General features: G+C 43.3%; 2 protein-coding genes across 5 annotated transcripts; both read right to left on the bottom strand.

The window, feature by feature from the left end:
• Positions 1 to 1,675: 1,675 nt before the first annotated feature.
• Positions 1,676 to 6,646, bottom strand: LOC118431926 (complement factor H-like). Of its 2 annotated transcripts, XM_035843369.1 has the most exons (8): positions 6,540 to 6,645; positions 4,649 to 4,764; positions 3,994 to 4,176; positions 3,302 to 3,478; positions 2,987 to 3,166; positions 2,669 to 2,851; positions 2,235 to 2,423; positions 1,676 to 1,989 (listed from the first exon to the last, which is right to left on the bottom strand). In XM_035843369.1, exons 1-8 carry the CDS (start codon positions 6,545 to 6,547, stop codon positions 1,964 to 1,966), a joined length of 1,062 nt encoding a protein of 353 aa, XP_035699262.1. In that variant the 5' UTR covers positions 6,548 to 6,645; the 3' UTR covers positions 1,676 to 1,963. The 2 variants fall into 2 exon arrangements, with proteins under 2 accessions (XP_035699262.1, XP_035699263.1); XM_035843370.1 differs by lacking the exon at positions 2,987 to 3,166 and having other exon boundaries at positions 6,540 to 6,646.
• A 555-nt stretch (positions 6,647 to 7,201) lies between these two features.
• Positions 7,202 to 18,869, bottom strand: LOC118431927 (sushi, von Willebrand factor type A, EGF and pentraxin domain-containing protein 1-like). Of its 3 annotated transcripts, none has more exons than XM_035843372.1 (7): positions 18,719 to 18,869; positions 17,010 to 17,128; positions 16,213 to 16,392; positions 15,101 to 15,280; positions 8,452 to 8,634; positions 8,000 to 8,206; positions 7,202 to 7,702 (listed from the first exon to the last, which is right to left on the bottom strand). In XM_035843372.1, the coding sequence occupies exons 1-7, from the start codon at positions 18,724 to 18,726 to the stop codon at positions 7,683 to 7,685; spliced, it is 897 nt and encodes a 298-aa protein (XP_035699265.1). In that variant the 5' UTR covers positions 18,727 to 18,869; the 3' UTR covers positions 7,202 to 7,682. The 3 variants fall into 3 exon arrangements, with proteins under 3 accessions (XP_035699265.1, XP_035699264.1, XP_035699266.1); XM_035843371.1 differs by lacking the exon at positions 15,101 to 15,280 and adding an exon at positions 8,823 to 9,002 and having other exon boundaries at positions 18,719 to 18,868; XM_035843373.1 differs by lacking the exons at positions 15,101 to 15,280; positions 16,213 to 16,392; positions 17,010 to 17,128; positions 18,719 to 18,869 and adding exons at positions 8,823 to 9,002; positions 9,274 to 9,453; positions 9,858 to 9,955; positions 11,743 to 11,814.
• Between the last annotated feature and the right edge of the window lie 532 nt (positions 18,870 to 19,401).

Here is a 19,401-nt window from a genome sequence, read left to right as displayed (position 1 = left end):
AGACTCAGCCGTGCCCCCGTACATTCGTGCGAGAACTCTGTGCCAGAACAGTGCCCTGTCACGGCACATCGTTTCCTTGTGGCTGAAAGTTGTAGTTCTGAGTTGGATATCTGCAGTTCTTTTGCATAAAACGAGGAACACCTACATTTAGTAGGATAGCCCAGTCATCTAATGATGGGAAGAGAAATATGCCACCTGATCGAAAGATTTGTGAACCTATAGCTCATTTCTGCACAGACGAGATATGCTGCGTCATACAAGTCGGATTCAACACAGGTTATACGACAGGTCCGTTTACGTGCATTTGTTCGCATTTAAAACGGATCAAAACATGTAAAATCTCCTTATAAAAACTTCTTCCCCCACACCAAAATCAACGCGATAAAGGCAAACACAAAGGCTACAATACGTTAAATGTAAGCTGTTGTACATACCGAATCATGGTGAAGCTCTTAAGAGTGGTGGCGGTCTGACCTGTTCTGTGCCATTCAGTGCTGTCTCCTGGCCTTCGTCTGATACGTCATATGCAGCCCATTGTTGAAGAGCAGGTTTCTGACCAAGTGATGCCTTTCGTTTCTTACGTGATGTTGATATAAATGGAGGTTCCTTGGGATACTGCTCAGCAAATCAGCTTTGGTTGAGACTTCTCGATCGAATGACATCATGAGATAGAAAACGAGCTCACGCACAAAACCTTGTTTCTTCAGAACGATATGTTATATTCCTAGGTAAATTAACTATCTGTAGAACTACGACAGTCTTGTATTGGGCTAAAGGACAAAGGGGCATTCTCTCGGAACATCTGTTGAAACACGGAGTAGTTCATCTTATTTTGAATCGTTGCCTTAAGCTATTCCTCGCGTGATTTGGTTATGGAATCACAAAGAACCCGCACGGTATGGATAACCTACTTTCTGTATGTCTGTTAGTTTTCATGTTACATACAATCTCTCTTGACGTAAGATAAACAATGTATCTTCTTCTGCAAAGCTAGCAGAACGTTAGAAATTTCATACAATGTAGTGGACTATTTCGCATTGAGGCACCCTTGACACACAGAGAGAATGAATACTGATTGCCCGAGTTGTTACCAATCAGTTGTTTTCGTTGAGCGAAAAGAGGAAGGGAACACCGCTTTAAATGGAACTTTGATGGACCATGGAAAAACAACTTACAATCTTCCTAAATACCTGGATAATATCAAACTCGATATTTTTCTGGCGCCAAGAAAACATAAAAATCGTCCTGATATGCCATAGGTGATGATCCCAGCCGAGGGATATCTGTGCGGCAGTATGTTTCAGAACTGAAGTCCTGGTTACACATAACAGAACACGGCTTCCCGAACTTCCCCCGAACTATCACGTATATCAGGTTTTATCGACTTTTGAGGAATATAAAGCTAGGTTGAAGCGAGACAAGAAAGATTTTGAATCTTTCACTTTATATACTATGATACCATTTGAATTAGCCGGGTCTCTCTCTCTGTCTTGTCTGTCTGTCTGTCTCTCTCTGTCCCTCTCTATATATATATATAACGTTATATATATTAGGTAATAGCGGTGGTTTTAAAGTAATGGCATGACCTACATACATACATACATACATGACCTAGAGCCATATAAAAGAAAAAGGAAAATAACAATCTGGAAGAAAATAATCACAGCACACAATGTGTGGCCCATTTTCACCATATTTACTTGACATTGACTGCAAACTGTTTGAAAAAGGCTGAGTTAAGTTGAAAAGAATTCAATCGCCGACAATGGATGTAACTGATTTAGATTGAACACATACATGTTTATCAAATACGAAGGTGACTTATTTATCTCTAGTTCAGCTGTTAATTGTAATTAAGCTATAACATCTAATCCAAGTATTCAGAACATACGATAGCGATGAGAACTGACGTCATGACGTAGTGACGTTGCTGGGTCCAAGTCTGCGTGGTCGGGTAGACGTCTTAACGCCCCCATGGCCACCACCAACCTAAGAGCAGGCAAATCAGTACATCAATGGTAAGACAAATATTTGCTTACTTATTATTGGTTTTGCCATTTGTCACGTTAAAGACATTGGTTTTATGTATTTTTGATAGATATGATATAGAGTTGAAGCTAGGGGTGGCACGGGGCTGGATATAGGTACTAACAGGTTTTCGTTCCTGTTACAACATTCTTTAAGAAATGGAGGAAAGATGCTAGCTTTAGATCAAATGAAAGTAAAGCCCATACTGGAGCTCCTGGTGCAGACCAGCGGGTCTCCAGTCCACTGCCCGCCGGTGCAGGTGGTGGTGGTCTCCCCGGACTGCTGCTCCCAGCCCCACTGGCACTGGAACCTGCACGTCTCCCCTTCCACGTACGGCCAGCGGCAGTCCCGAGGTCCCCAGGAGCCAAAGCGACGAGGTGGAGGGTCACAACCGGCTTGAAAAAAACAAAAAACGTTTTGGAAATAATAGCGTTACTCGGAACATAAAAATACATGTATTTTAAACTGTTTTCCTGTTTTAAGTCAAGTGTATGTAAAAGCGCCTTCAGTATTAAATCTTTTTATCTGTAGAATGTACATATTTTTATTGAGAGGGAAACAAACAACAGCGAAGATTGATGGTACGCACGCGGACGTTTTTCTAAGATGACGTCAAAACCATTCTAGTGGCATTACGTACAGGTACGCTGGCACTCCAGCGGAGTCCCAGACCATGACCCGTCCACACAGGTGATGGTGGAGTCTCCGGACACTCTAGAATGACCCTCCTGACAGGTGTAGGTGCAGTTTTCCCCGTTCTCGTAAGGCCACCAGCATCCCCGCCTCCGGCTTCCACTTGTGAAAGGTGGCCACTCACATCCAGCTGCAGGAGAAAGAATGCCTGACTCAATCTATATCTTAGTGAGATCACACATGTGTTCGTTGTTCTCCTACCAATCTTTTATCTCATCCTCATCAATCATTCTTGAGCGCTCGTGGATGTAAGAACGGTACTTACTGTACTCGCAGGTCAGCGGCGTCCCAGACCAGTTGCCGTTCTCACAGGTGATGACGGAGTCTCCGGACACTCTCGCGTAACCATTACGGCAGGTGTATGTGCAGTTCTCCCCGTTCTCGTAAGGCCATCTGCATCCCTGCCTCCAGCTTCCCCTTGTGAAAGGTGGCCACTCACATCCAGCTGCAGGAGAAAGAATGCATGACTCAATCTATATCTTAGTGAGATCACACATGTGTTCGTTGTTCTCCTACCAATCCTTTATCTCATCCTCATCAATCATTCTTGAACACGCGTGGATGTAAGAACGGTACTTACTGTACTCGCAGGTCAGCGGCGTCCCAGACCAGTTGCCGTTCTCACAGGTGATGACGGAGTCTCCGGACACTCTCGCGTAACCATTACGGCAGGTGTAGGTGCAGTTCTCCCCGTTCTCGTAAGGCCACCAGCAGTCTTCCCGAGAACCCTCAGTGTACGGCGGTCGGTCACATCCGGCTGGGAAAGAACATAAATCTGTGTATCCTGTAGCGTTTCACCAATGAACCTAATATCGAATTTCTCCAGCCGTCTGTATACGACATGTTACTTCTTTCTTTCACTATAATACCTCTATTCATACACTCGATCCATTTGGGTCACTTCATCAATGAATGAATGAAGACCTTTATTGCACATTTTTACCACACCGGGCTAAGTACAGGTTACAAAAAGACATGTTGAAAAGATACGGTTCACAGATACAAAATGTGACTAATGCTGGATAAATTCAACTTCCGGCTTTTCTGTTATAATGGAGATAAAAGAGCAGATGTGTTTTAAGATCGATGGTTTGTCTAGTTGAATTGGGAATGTGAGTTTTTCTACAAATAACTGGCATCATCGAAATGATTCAAGTCAGGATACATACGTTACTAGCACGTTTAATCACGTATCAAGCAGTGACCACTATAAGAATACATTATTATCCATTTGAATGTGCTAAAGCAACAGGAAAACACAGTAGAACGTACTGTACTCGCAGACCAGGGGTTGTCCGGACCAGGAGCCGCCGCTACAGGTCCTGCTGGTGTCACCTGACGTCTGCCTGTACCCGTCAATACACGAGAGCTCACAGGTCTCCCCCTCCCCGTACGGGAAGGTACAGACTGTTCGACGGACACCCCGCCCAGACAGAGAGACGGAGGAGCACGCGGCTACAGAATACAGGCCAAACAGGACGGTTTGTTGTTAGTTCGTGATTCTACACGTGTTCCGTCATATCTGCAGGTTGCCCCAAAGTCCGATACATCTTACGTTACATGTTGGTTTTGGATATAAACTGTGGAAAGTAGAGACCGAGTTATGAACGATGATAATCTTTGTGATACTGTAGAAGATCAAACTCATTGCGACATAGTATTCTTTGACGTAGGACTGAGTCAGGCGAATTGATGTTTCTCTCCGAAAAGATAAGAGAGACCTAGGTACGCCATGACCAACGCTGCAGTGATGATGTAAGTGAGGGTTTTACCATGACCAATATTGGCAAATGGAGCCATAGTCTCACAGAAAAGGCCACCGAAGACTCACAAAATTGGCCCGACCGATCTGACCTAAGCCGAAATAAAACAAACGTTTCCAAATCACCACATGTACCGAAAGTTGTACCAACGTCTGTATACGTACATGTAGGCCGTGTGCGACGGTACCTTCGTGAGTACCTGCGGTTCCTCCATGAGAACAATGCTTCCGATTCCCACAGCAGAGCCGCTATCAGCACCAAGGTCAGCAACACCCTCAGACTGCAGCGGGTAGACACGAATAATGATACTCCGAGAGTTGAGGCTACTAGTACTAGTATCAATTCACTGTATGTAACGTTACATAATAAAATCCGGTACTTTTTTGTCTATTTTGTGGCAATGTTTGGCCTCCCTCTACATCGTCAAGATTTTTCAACAAACAGATGAAAATAATTTACACAGGAAAACAAAAAGTTACTTCTAGATCTCGCACGACGAGCGGCCAGAAACAATGGATGTGTTAATTCATGTGTTATTTTCATTTCGAAGAAGCCTTCAAACTTGTTTCCTTAAACTTAATTTGTGCATTGCCTTGCCAAATCTTACGTTATAATTCTATGATTAACTATATATATGTAGTAAAAGTCGGCAAGTCACCGAAAAAAATTTTAGTTCTAAATTTGTAGAGGATAAAGTTCGTTTTTCGAGTTTTGTACCAGCTGGAAGGCGTAGCAAATCATTTATGTAAAAAAAAAACACACACACACACAACAATGGACTCTTTTAGAAGAAAGAGATTACAGTCAGTGGACAGAACGCCCCAAGCATTTTTCTCAATGGAACTTGCTCGCCCAGCACCATATGTATAGTTGGGTGTTAACTTGTCAGAACTCGAGATCAGTTCGACATCAATAGCGATTATTGATTCTAGCCGAATATCTATTCTGAATCCACTCAAATATCATTTCCCTCTCTTTACAGTACAAAACGCCCGAAGCATTGTTAAAATGTTCTGTTACTAACTAGGCATAGGACTTGCTCGCCCGGTACTATGTGTACAGTCGAGTGTAAACTTATCTGAATTTGAAGTCGGTTCCACATCAATAGCGATTATTCCTTCCACCCAAATATCATTTCTCTCAGAATACGGTCATCTGTTAGAACATGACACCGGTAAAGGCGATAACAAACCTCATTTCAGACTCCCACTTTCCGGAAACCGAGATTTTAGATCAGTTTTAAATCAAGACTAATGCGCATTGACCCCTGGCAATATACGTTGCGAACATAAAGGGCAATGCCACGGGACGTCCTACTGGTCGTTTGTTATCTACAGTGCCAATTTTACCTGAACTTTTACGATTCTTCATATTTTTATGGACATCAAACAGTAAATCAGATTGTTCTACAGCGATCTATATATGTACCCTGTGCTGGGGAAGTCGACCAATGATTTATTAAGTCGACTTCTGTATGAAATATGGTATGCCCTACGTACCCGACCAAACATCAAAAGTACATGTAGCTTTTATATCAGGAGGCCATTGGAACGACAAACGGGACTTCACATGATGTAATTCTGAGCGAAGAGGGACTCCTGAACACAGTCAGACTGAGCCGTGCCCCCGAATCGTCACTGAACATTCGTGCGGAAACAATGCCCTGCGTGGACGGCACATCGTTTCCTTATGACTTTAGGTGCAGTTCTGAATATATAAGAGCTGGATATTTAGAGTTTTCTTTGTGTAAAACTGCTAATGAGGAACTTCTACATTTTGTAGGATAAGCCAGTCATCTAGTGACGAGGACTGGAGAAAAACTCCACGTGAAGTTGTGAACCGATCCTTTCTGCACAGACGAGATATATATACTGCGTCATACATGCCGGACTGAACATATACAGCAGGCCCGTCTACGTGACTTTTCTCACTCATACCGCGGGTTGAAACTTATAACATCTCCCTCCCGACGTCTTTCCCATCCGCCGCCAAAAATCACCGAGACAAAGGCAAACACAAACGTTACAATCCGTTAAAAGTAAGGTGTTTACCTACCGTATCATGGTGAAGTGCGCACGAGTGTTGAAGGTAGAGGCAGTCTGACCTGTTCTGTGCCGTTCAGTGCTGTCTCCGTCTTCTGATGATACGTCATATGCAAATGTAGCCCATTGTTGAAGAACAGGTTTATAATAATTGGTGGCTTACGTTTCTTACGTGATGTTAAATATTTACCTATATTATGTCGACTAAAAAGTACAACGTACTGGAAAAGCTCTGCATAGCTAGCAGAATGTTCAAAAGTTCAGAGTGGAATAATTCACTTGTGGCACCCTTGACACACAGAGAGAAGTACTGATTGCCCGGGTTGTTACAAATGAGTTGTTTTCGTTGAGCGGAAAGAAGTAGGGAACGCCGCTCTAAATGGAACTTTGATGGACCATGAAAAACAACTTACAATCTTCCTAAAGACCAGGATAATATCAAACTCGATATTCTTCTGGCGTCAAAAAAAAACAACAACATAAAATTGTCCTGATATGCCATAGGTGACGATCCCAGCCGAGGGATATCTGTGCAGCAGTATGTTACAGAACTGAAGTCCTGGTTACACATAACAGAACACGGCTTCCCGAACTTCCCCCGAATGCCCGAACTATCACAGATATCAGGTTTTATCGAAGTTTGAGGCATGTAAAGCAAGGTTGAAGAGAGAGAAGTAAGATTTTGAATCTTTTTAATTTGTATACTATGATACCAGTTGAATAAAACGGTATATATTAGCGTGACCTAGAGCCATAATAAGAAATAGCACTAGAGCCATAAAAAAGAAATAGGAGAATAACAATCTGGAAGAAAATAATCACAACATACAATGTTTGTCCCATTTTCACCATATTTACTGCAAACTGTTTGAAAAAAGCTGAGTTAAGTTGAAAAGAATATAATCGTTGACAAAACATGTCTCTATGCTACTAGAAGCGTTTATAATCCATTTAGTGAATGTAACTGATTTAGAGACAGTTCAATCCACGAAGGTATTAAAAAAACGAAAGTGACCCTTTTATCTCTAGTCGAGCTGTTAATTGTAATTAAGCTATAACATCTAATACGAGTATTCAAAACATAAGAAATCGATGAGAGCTGACGTCATGATGTAGTGACGTTGCTGGGTCCAAGCCTCACGGTCGGGTGGACGTCTTAACGCCCATTCCACCAGCCTGAGAACACATCAATCAGTATGTCAATGATAATCTTCTAGTTTTCTTACTTCCAAGTAAAACAACCTTTTTAACAATCTATTGCTCTCACTGCAAGTTCAACAACAGCTTAGCTGGCTTTAAATCTATGAACTTGGCCACTTTAAAGAGATTGGTTTTATCTATTTTTGCTAGATAATGTAGAAACGAATCTAAGGGCGGCACGGGTTATTCACACGCTTACGTTATTCTTGAGACATTGAAATGGAGGGCAGATACATGTAGTTTCGCCAATTTAGGTGAAAGAAGAGTTCTTACCGGCGCTAGAGCCAGGGCTGGAGCTCCTGGTGCAGACCAGCGGGTCTCCAGTCCACTGCCCGCCGGTGCAGGTGGTGGTGGTGTTCCCCGACTGCTGCTCCCACCCGGGCCGGCAGTCGAACCTGCACGTCTCCCCTTCCTCGTACGGCCAGCGGCAGTCCCGGGGTCCCCAGGAGCCATAGCGACGGGGTGGAGCGTCACAACCGGCTTGAAAAAAAAACGTTTTGGAAATAATAGCGTTACTCGGAACATAAAAATACATATATTTCAAACTGTTTGACTGTTTTAAGTCAAAAGCATGTAAAAGCCCATTGCGTATCAAATCTTTTGATCTGTAGAATGTCCATACCCTCATTGAGAGGGAAACAACCAACAGCGTAGATATTCATGGTACGCACGCGAACATTATTCTGAGATGACGTCAAAACCATTCTAGTGCCGGTATTACGTACAAGTACGCTGGCACTCCAGCGGGGTCCCGGACCAGGTACGGTCCACACAGGTGATGGTGGAGTCTCCGGACACTCTAGAATATCCCTCCCTGCAGGTGTAGGTGCAGTTTTCCCCGTTCTCGTAAGGCCACCAGCAATTCTCACTCCAGCTGCCCCTTGTGAAAGGTGGCCGTTCACATCCAGCTGCAGGAGAAATAACTCCCGAATCAATAAACCGTAAGTATGTGTAAGATCATCTAGTTTACCATTCATGCACATATGCGTTCTTTGTCCTGCCATCATTCCTTCACCTCATCTTTATTGCTCCTTTCTTGAGGGGTTGTGTATATGCAGCAGTACATGTAAGTAACTAGTACTGTTACAGTACTTACTGTATTCGCAGCTTAGCGGCGTCCCAGACCAGGCTCCGTCCTGACAGGTGATGACGGAGTCCCCGGACACTGCAGAGGAACCATCCCGGCACATGTAGGTGCAGTTCTCCCCGTTCTCGTAAGGCCACCAACAGTCTTTCCGCCAAGAACCCGCAGTGTACTGTGGTCGGTCACATCCGGCTGGGAAAGAACAAAAATGTATATTATCCTGAGCAATGCAGCAATGAACCTAATATCGAATTTCTCCAGCCGTCTGTATACGAAATCTTACCTTTTTCTTTTACTATAATAAGTTACCTCTATTCATACACTCGATCCATTGGGTCACCTCATCAACAGCGTCTAGCATCATCGAAAAGATTCAAGTCAGGGTAGAATGCTGCTTGATGCGTGATTAAACGTTCATGTTCTTATTTAGACTATAGGAACAGGAATACATGGTAGAACTTACCATACTGGCAGACCAGAGGTTGTCCGGACCAAGAGCCACCGCTACAGGTCCTGCTGGTGTCACCTGAAGCCTGCCCGTACCCATCAATACACGAGAACTCGCAGGTCTCTCCCTCCCCGTACGGGTAGGTACAGACTGTCCGACTAACACCCAGCGCATACGGAGGACTAGAACATCCCGCTTCAAAATAGGAAACGGGACGATTTGTTGTTAGTTCGTTGTTAGATTCTACACGTGGTCCTTGGGCATATCTTCAGGTTGCCCTAAAGTCATTTTACGTTACATGCTGGTTTTGGATATTGATAACTGTGGAAGGTGGAGACAGAGTTATGAACGATGATGGTCTTTGTGATACTGTAAAAGATCAAACTAAGACATAATGTTTCTCTCTAAGAAGGTAAGAGAGACATAGATACGCCATAACCAACACTTTACAATGATGTGAATGAGGGTTTTACCATGGCCAATATTGACAGACGCAGATAGATACACAGAAAAGGCCACTAAAAGTCAAAAGTAAAAACCTACAAAACAGGCCCGACCGATCTGACCACGGCAAAAATAACTTGTGTTTGTGTACTTACATGAAGGCTGTGTTCGACGGTACCTCTGCCGGGCCCACCAGGCTTCCGACTCCCACAGCAGAGCCGCTATCAGTACCAAGGTCAGCAACACCCTCACACTGCAGCGGGTAGACAGGAATAATGATACTTCGACAGTTGAGGCTACTAGTATCAACATTGTATGGCAATAATAAAAACCGGTACGTCATGTTTTTTTTGTCTGTCTGCACCTTTGTGGGTCAGTCGTTACCAGCGCAAGCTACCTAAACTGACCCGTGTAATGTGTTGTATCATTGTGAATAAAGAAAGAAAGTTAAGAAAGACAGTACAAAACGCCCCAAACATTTTTCTCTCGTGGGAACTTGCTCAACCAGCACTATGTGTACAATCGCGTCTATGAAGATTAAACATCCAGGTAATAAGATATGCCAAAAAGCACTTACTCAAGCAACTGGATTGATTTTGGAAACGGCCAGACATTTCAACTAGCATCTGTTAGTTTTCGTCAGTGACACTGACCGAATGTATACAGTCACGTGTTTGAATCCGCTGAAGGAAGTGAAAAATCATTAAAAAAATGCAACTTCAGTTAACTCTTTACGACAAAAGACATTACAGAACAAAATGCCCCAAGCACAAACCTATTGTGACTTGCTCGCCACTTACTGTGAGCGCAGTCGGGCGTTATCTTCTCAGAAATTGAGGTCGGTTCCACACAAGTAGCGATTATTCCTTCCACCCAAATATCATTTCTCTCAGAATACGGTCATCAGTTAGAACATGACACCGGTAAAGGCGGTAACAAACCTCATTTCAGACACCCATTTTCCGGAGACCGACATTTTAAAGATCAGTTTTAAATCAAGACATGACTAATGCGCATTGACAACAATATCCCGAACAAACTAGGGCGGTGTCCTGCGGGTCGTTTATTGTCTACAGTGTCAATTTTACCCGAACTTTTGCGATGCGTTGCGATTCTTCGTATTTTTACGGATACCAAACCGTAGATCAAAATGTTTTACAATAATCCATGTACCACGTGCTAAGGAATTAAAAGTCTATCAATGTTTTATTGAATCTATCAGAGCGGTTAAAGCAGCCCCTCTGCTTGGCCATCTGGATCCAATTCCATGGTTCTGCTGTCCTGAGTTTGATCCCAGGGTCGGCTCGGCTCGGCTCGAGCTCGGACATGTTGTAAGGGATTGCTATCGTCTTTCGGAGGCGACGTAAAACGGGGTCCCGGCCTAAAGTGGAACTACCTTGTTCCTACCTGGCCTGGCGAACTCCAAGAGTTCTCTATGATGGTATGAAATAGGGTGTGACCTACATATGTGACCAAAAATCAAAAGCAGATGTAGCTTATATATAAGGATCTTTAAGGAGGTCGGTTGAAACGATAAAAGATACTTCGTGTGATTTGATTTTAAGAGAACAGGGACTCCTGAACACAGTCAGACTGAACCGTGCCATCGGTTCGTCACTGTACATTCGTGCGGAAACAATGCCCTGTAGCCGCACATCGTTTCCTTGTGACTTTAGTTGCAGTTCTGAATAACAGCTGGATATTTTGCAGTGTTCTTTGTATAAAACTGTAGATGAGAAACTTGTACATTTCTTACCTAACCCATCATCCATTGACGGGGAGTCGAGAAACAGGTGTCCACCTGACAAAAGAATTTGTGAACCGATCCTCAGTTCCGTACAGGCGAGGTATCCTGCGTCATACATGTCGGATTGAACATACGTCATACGACAGGTCCGTTTACGTGCATTTTCTCGCATTTACAACGGATGGAAACATATGAAAATCATCCTCCCGACCTCTTTCGTCTCCCCCGCCAAATTTACAAGATAAAGACAAACACAAACGTCACAATACGATAAAGTAAGGTGTTCTACCTACCGCATCGTGGTGAAGCTCTTAAGAGTGTTGAAGATGGAGGCGGTCTGACCGGTTTCTGTGCCGTTTAGTAGTCTCCGTCTTTTGATACGTCATATGCAAATGTTCCCATTGTTGAAGAACAGGTTTATGATAATTGATGTCTTACGTTTCTTATTTGATGTGAATAATATGACATATAAAATATATATCTAACAATAAATGGAGGTCCCGTGGGATACTGCTCAGCAAATCAATTTAGGTTGAGACTTCTCAATAGAATTGTTGTCAGAGAAACGTTCAAACATCATGAGATAGAACACGAGCTCACGCACAAAACCTTGCTTCTTCAGAACGATATGTTATAGGTAAATAAACTATCTGTAGAACTTCAACAGTTCATCTACACATTGACGATTGGTCTCGTGGCCGCCACAAACAGTGACTTGCAGTTCGTAGCATTACATCTTGGGCTAAAAGACAAAGGAGCATTCTCTTAAAGCATCTGTTGAAATACGCTGTTGTAAACCTTATTTTGAATCGTTGCCGTAAGCTATTCCTCGCGTGATTTGGTGTTGTAATCACAAAGGACCCGCACGGTATGGATAACCTACTCTCTGTATGCCTCTTAGTTTTCATGTTACATACAATCTCTCTTGACGTAAGATAAACAATAGATAGACAATAGGTTCAATACCTTTTATTATTGTTTTATAGACACTTCATATACATTTGGTAGAAAGCAGAATTTTTTTCACACTCTCACTCAACACATCAGATTGTACCAGTTTATCACAAATATCCAGTTTTATTTGTATGCGATAGGTTTACTGTTTTACTGTCTACTGTTTAAGTGTTTAGTGTCTTTCACGAGTGTTGAGGAATGTAATAGGTTGAAGCGAGACAAACAAGATTATAAACACTTTATATTCTTAAATACCAGTTGAATAAGGTGGGACGTGTTGTCTCACACTCAGTAATGACAGTACTGCCGTTATTTTGTTGAAAACAATGTTTTAGTTCGCAGCGTGAACGATTTTGACGTCAATATTGATAAATAAAGATGCATGTATGTTTGTATGTCATTCTATGTTAACTAAAACCATAAAATAAAAACAGCATGGGCGGAAATAGTCACAACATAGTCAACAAAATACTCGTCAGCAAAATGTCTCCATGTTATAGGATCGCTATTTTAAAAACGCTATTTAAAAAAGTTCCATTTAGCAGATGTAAGTGATTCAGATACAATTCAGTCCATACAAGTTTACTATATACGAAAATAACGAATTCACAAAACAAACTTCACTCCTTGGGGAGCTGACGTCATGCTGAACGTGACACATTCACCACTAGTTGAACAGTTGATTGTGAATCAAGCTCAAACACAGCAATCAAAACACAAGAAAGCGATGAGAGCTGACGTCATGACGTGTGACCTTGCTGGCTCCACACGCTTGGTCGGGAAGACGTCTTACCGCCTCCCGCCCCGCCACCAGGCTGCGTCTGAGAACGCATCAATCAGTACAACAATGATAAGGCAAGTATCTTCTTAGATCATCTACTTTTAGGCAAAACAATCATTTTGACAATCTATTATTCTTACTGCAAGTTCAACAACAATTAAACTGGTTCTACGCTGTTCTACCCATTCGTCACGATGTTATAGATATAAAGAGATGGAGAGAGATAATATGGATTCATTCTTTTGCTAGATGATGTAGAGACGAATCTAAGAGTGGCAAGGGCTCAGATGTCGTACGCGTACGTTCTCCTTTGACATGTCCAAGAAATGGAAGACAGGTAGTTTTGCAAATTTAGGCCACGTTGATTTGATGATATGGATGGCATCCTCTGGGAGCCTCAAAACTGATGCGAGCGTGCGAGTAAAAAAAGGTTCAACCAAAAATAAATTTCATTATGAAATTTAAGTGGTCATCATTAGGAATGTTGAACAAATGAAATAATCAGTCACAAGAGTACTGAATATCGAACAATAAAGTCTTCATTTCTGTTTTCACACATCCTTCTTTGACCTTGCAATTGTCGTAACCACAGTATATATATATATATTTTAATCTAAGGCATGTATTTGCATACAGTTGATTTGTAAAATTTAAAGCATGGTTGAAAACTTGTTCTTTTTCTTTTTTTATGTATCCATATAATTAAATCAACATGGCCTTAGGTGAAAGAAGAGTTCTTACCGACACCAGGGCCGGAGCTCCTGGTGCAGACCAGCGGGGCTCCAGTCCACTGCCCGCCGGTGCAGGTGGTGGTGGTCTCCCCCGACTGCTGTTCCCACCCGGGCCGGCACTCGAACCTGCACGTCTCCCCTTCCTCGTACGGCCAGCGGCAGGTCCAGGGTCCCCAGTAGCCAAGGCTACGAGATGGAGGCCCACAACCGGCTGAAGAAAGAAGAAGGCCGTTTTAGAAACAACCATTGAATTTGAGTGTACATGTATTCTAGGCTGTTTGGCTGGACGGCACAAGAGCACCCTAAGGCTAACGTCACATTTCCCAAACGGGGCCCGGCCGGACTGTGGAAACGAAAAGTAGAAATGTATATGTAAACATATACACAAACTATGCCCACAACTATTCTCTTTACGTCTTGTGTAGTTTTGTGCTTTTTATATCATACTTTTTCATTCCCGAAAGCTGCCCGGCCGGGCCCCGGTTTGGAAATGCGACACCATCTTCCGATCTGTACTGTTATCGAGAAGTGGTAAGTCGATAAAAACACATGCACGCGGACGTGCTTCTAAACTAGGACTATTGTGGCAGTACGTACATGTACGCTGACACTCCAGCGGGGACCCGGACCAGGTACGGTTCACACAGGTGATGATGGAGTCTCCGGACACCCTAGAATGTCCCTGCTTGCAGGTGTAGGTGCAGCTGTCCCCGTTCTTGTACGGCCACCAGCACCCCTGACTCCGGGCTCCGGTCCCCCTAGTGAAAGATGGCCGCTCACAGCCAGCTACAGGAGAAAGGATGCCTCAGTCAATCTACATGTAATGTTAACAGTTGGGTTATTTGGCGCTGTCTCTGCAAAGGACCGGGTTCGGCGTGGATTCACCTCTTGTATTTCATGACTCTGGTCATCGTAACTGTGGGTAGCGTAACTGTGGGGTTCAAGCGCCACCAACTGACCAGTCTAATAGTCCGGCGCGATCTCGTGTTCGAATCCCGGAAGCCAGGAGACTGTACTATTTGCCTCCTGTGTTTCATATATTCTCACGTGTAAGATCATCGATTCGGTATATCATGATGCACAAATGTGTTCTTCATTCCTTCATCTCATCTTCATCGCTCCTTCCTGAGGAGTCGTTTACATGATGCCGTACATGTAAGAACCCAGTACTGTTACAGTACTTACTGTACTCGCAGCTTAGCGGCGTCCCAGACCAGGCTCCGTCCTGACAGGTAATGCTGGAGTCCCCGGACACTGCCACGTGTCCATCCCTACACTCGTAGGTGCAGCTCTCCCCGGTCTCAAAAGGCCAGCTGCAGCCTCTCCACCAAGAACCCTCAGTGTACGGTGGTCGGTAACATCCGGCTGGGACAGAACATATCTTAGTTAAATCTCTATGTACTACAGTGTCGAGCATCTTGGATTAAAGGAATGAAGAGGAAGGAAGCGGCAAAGAACCTTGTAGAAGGCAGCGTCCCGGCGGGTGTAGCTGATAAGTAGAGATAGCATGTGGAAGACTGCCGCTAATCTCCAAGCAGATCCTACGATGGCATAAGATAGTACCAAACTGGCCAAGGAGTGTAGTCAGCCAAGAGGTGTACATTTCCCGGTAGCCAAACACACTCCTCTGCCAGCTTTTGATACTATCTTATGCTACCGTAGGATCTGCTTGGAGATTAGACTGCCGCCTACCGCAGAGAGTACCGATGTCAGTGATGAGGCCTACGTCGCATTCCCTACCCGGGGGCCCGGCCGTGCTGTTTGTGGGAACGAAAAACTAGCGTTTACGCTGATAAATGTGCTTAAGACATGCTGTTGAATTATTTTTGGTTCGTTTTGTGTTTTTGTTGTCTTTCATATCGTACATTGCGTTCTCCAAAGCTGCCCGGTCGGGCCCCTTTGTGGAAATGTGACGTTAGCCTAAAGGAGGCTCAACACTCAAGGACCATAGGAAGTCAGCTGATGACGTCATGCAGAGCTGTGCAGAGCAGAGCATTACAACCGCATGTTGTATCAAGCAAGTATCATGCAGCGTTACAAAAATAAACCTTATAGATCATTGGTCAAGCAACCTGTAAATTACATTTTACTTCGAATTCTCTCTTTCACAATAACATTTCCTGTATTCCTATCCATTCACAAGATCCATTGGGTCACTTCATCAACATCAACATCAGGGTATCTAAAAGTTAATTGAAAAAATCTTATGTAACAAGTAATAGTTGTCACTGCTTGATTGATGATTAAACGCGCATGTGCTTATTTAGACTAAGACAGGAAAACATGGTAAAACGTACCGTACTCGCAGACCAGGGGTTGTCCGGACCAGGAGCCACCGCTACAGGTCCTGCTGTTGTCACCTGAAGTCTGCCTGTACCCGTCCTGACACGAGAACCCGCAGGTCTCCCCCGCCTGGTACGGCTTGAGGCAGCCGGTCTGGAGGACACCACGCCCTCTCCATGGGTTAGAACACCTGGCTACAAAACACAAAAGTTTGTGGTTAGTTCGTAATCTCAAAGCAGATCCTACGGTAGCATCGGATAGTATCGAAAGCTGGCAAAGTAGTGTATCCGGCATAGGAGTGCACAATCCTAGGCCGGCTACCGAAGCCCATACACGCTCCTAGGCCGGCTACCGAACCCATACACACCCCTAGGCCGGCTACCGAAGCCAATACACACTCCTAGGCCTAGGGCCGGCGCACTCCCCCCGGTATATATTCCTCTCGCGGCATTTTTCCTTTCCCGTCGTATTCCCAGATAAAAATCGCGAATCGACGCCCCCCATATGCAGCACGCGTATATCTACTTTGTCCTTGTGCGCCCTTTAAAGTCATAATAGAGAGAAATAGACGGAGGTGGAAGAGAAAAAATAGAGATAGTCGATGCTATAGGGCTAATGTGAGGGTTTTTACAATGGCCAATACTGACCAACGGAGGATATAACTACATAGAAACGACCACTAAATACCCACAAACATGCCAGAGCTATCTGATTACATGTACATCAGAAAACGCTTATCTGTAAACAGAAAACAACGTTTCCAAACCATCCAAAGATGTTTCACAAGTCGCACCAATGTTTGTATACGTACATGTAGGTTGTGTGCGACGGTACCTCCGTGAGTACCTGTTACGGTACCTCCGTGAGAACCTTGCCTCTGACTCCCAGAGCAGAGCGGCTATCAGTACCAGGGTCAGCAACACCCTCACACTGCAGCGGGTAGACGGGAGTAATGTCACATTTGATGTGAAAGTTCAAGCAACTAGCTATATAGTATCATCTCGCTGTGTAGGTACGTCATATCTAACTTTTCACATAAAATCATCTTCAGAAAATTGGACCTTGGAATATTGGAAATTATGAACGGACTTGTTCAAGCTATGCACTACATTTGTATACCTGTTTAAAGTTCCAGAAATGTTTCGCGCCAAGTGGCAAAATGGTGAGAGTATCTGCTCAGAACGCTTTTGTTGCTGGATCGACCCGGTTTCGAGTCCGAGGTTGAGAAGGTTTTTTCAGTTGTCTTTTCCCCCCCTTTTTAAACATCCATTTAATATAAGAATATAACCCGCATTTCAGACTTTTTGTTCTTCCTTTTCCCGCTGTTGGGATGAACGGGATCGTAAAGCATGGCTCAGGGCTCAACCCGGGTTCGAGTCCGCGGAGGGAAAAAAAATTTCAATTTTGTTTTTTCCTTTTAAACAGCCATCTCATACATTGTCTTGCGACCACAACATCAAACCCACCAAAACCTTGGGACTTTCTGTTCTGCATTTGTGGGCATGTTTTGGTAAAGAAACAGAGCTTGCTTGTGAATGTATATATGAATGAATGAAGACCTTTATTGTACATTCATACCCACTGGGTTTAGTACAGGTCACAACAAATGATACAACATGATATAATGATACAATGAATCTACACTACTCAAGGATCGTCTTCTACTGCGTACATTCGGCTTCTTCTCGTTTCTTTGTGATATTGAAAATGTAAGAACAGATATGCTTTATAAGTAAAGGCTTGTCTAGATTCATAAGGAATATAAATTTGTCTATATTACTTAGTTGTATGAAGTGGGGGAACATGGATTCTATTAGTCTGTAGAGTTCAGCTCTCTCTTTCTTGTACAAACTACATTCTACTACAAAATGATGTTCGTCTTCTAACTTATCTAGACTGCAGTATCTACATATTCGTTGTTCTAGAGGAGTGCGGTTATGTCTTCCGGTTTCGATGTGTAATTTGTGGCAACTGACTCGTAGTTTTGTGACGGCCGTCCTGTGCCGAATATTGTCAATATCCAGGTATTGTTCCACATTATAAGTGGACTTGAACAGTCTGTAAGACCTCAACTAGTAATCAGTGGATTCGCGTTATCACAAAAGTTGCTACGAAGAGAATTTAGCGATCGACTAGTGACCGTTAAAACCACTGGGAAACATTCTGCATTTTCACGAAAATGTTGCCTCTCTAGTTTCAGTTTCTTTTGCATAAAATGGGGTGCTTTTACATTTAGTAGGGGAGCCCAGTCATCTACTGATTGGGAGAAATATGCCACCTGATCAAAATATTTGTGGATCTAGCTCCTCTTTGTACAGACGAGATATGCTGCGTCATACATGTTGGATTGAACATACGTTATCACAACGGGCCCGTTTACGTGCATTTTCTCGCATTTACAACGGATAGAAACTTTTAAAAAATCACCTTATGACTTCTTTCCCCTTTCCTCGCCAAAACCAACTGGATAAAGCCAAACACAAGCGTCACAATCCGTTAAAAGTAAGGTGTTGTACCTACCGCATCATGATGAAGGTCTTGAGAGTGTTGAAGGTGGGGGCGGTCTGACCTGTTCTGTGCCGTTCAGGGCTGTCTCAGTCTTCTGTAGATACCTCATATGCAAATGTTCCCATTGTTTGAGAACAGGCTTGTAATAATTGCCGTCTGCTTTTCTCAAATGATGTTTATGATTATGTGAATAATACAATCATGGAGGGTCCTTGGGATATTGTTCAGAAAATTACTTCAGGATGAGAGGTCTCAATCGAATTATTACCAGAAAACACGTCTAAACATTGTGAGATAGAAAATGAGGTCACTCACAAAAAACTTTGTTCTTCAGAATGATATACTGTATTTCTAGGTTAATTGACTATTTGTGAAGGCAAACTTAATTTGTTTTTGCTCTGTTTCTTCAAGGACGTTCTTCTTGTCCAAACAAATCAGGTCAACGACCTGGACCATACAGCTGTCACCATGGTTACCGGTGAAGTAGTAGGCTCCTGTTGTGTTTTTTTTTGTTTTTTGTTTTTTTACAAAATCAGGAATGTGTTGGAATAAGAAAAAACATAACAGTTGTCAGTGTTAGACTTCGGCATGTGAAGGTGAACATGATATATTTGCTTGCAAATGTTATCTTTCTAGTTGACGACTGTTTTCGAAGTCGTCGCTAACAGTGATTTCGTGTCATTTCATCTTGAGCT

Source organism: Branchiostoma floridae, chromosome 15 (assembly GCF_000003815.2).
Source record: "Branchiostoma floridae strain S238N-H82 chromosome 15, Bfl_VNyyK, whole genome shotgun sequence".
Taxonomy (NCBI): Eukaryota; Metazoa; Chordata; class Leptocardii; order Amphioxiformes; family Branchiostomatidae; genus Branchiostoma; species Branchiostoma floridae.
Note: the sequence above shows the minus strand (reverse complement) of the source record. Positions and strands in the feature narration are given on the sequence as shown.

Excerpts from the sequence above, each read along its gene's own strand:
- LOC118431926 (XM_035843369.1), bottom strand. Across the intron at positions 4,177-4,648 it reads CCGTCGCACACGGCCTACAT|CCGCGTGCTCCTCCGTCTCT; the intron begins GTACGTATACAG and ends TGTATTCTGTAG. Across the intron at positions 3,167-3,301 it reads GCCGCTGACCTGCGAGTACA|CTGGATGTGAGTGGCCACCT; the intron begins GTAAGTACCGTT and ends TTTCTCCTGCAG.
- LOC118431927 (XM_035843372.1), bottom strand. Across the intron at positions 16,393-17,009 it reads CCGTCGCACACAACCTACAT|CCAGGTGTTCTAACCCATGG; the intron begins GTACGTATACAA and ends TGTGTTTTGTAG. Across the intron at positions 8,635-15,100 it reads GCCGCTAAGCTGCGAGTACA|CTGGATGTGAACGGCCACCT; the intron begins GTAAGTACTGTA and ends TTTCTCCTGCAG.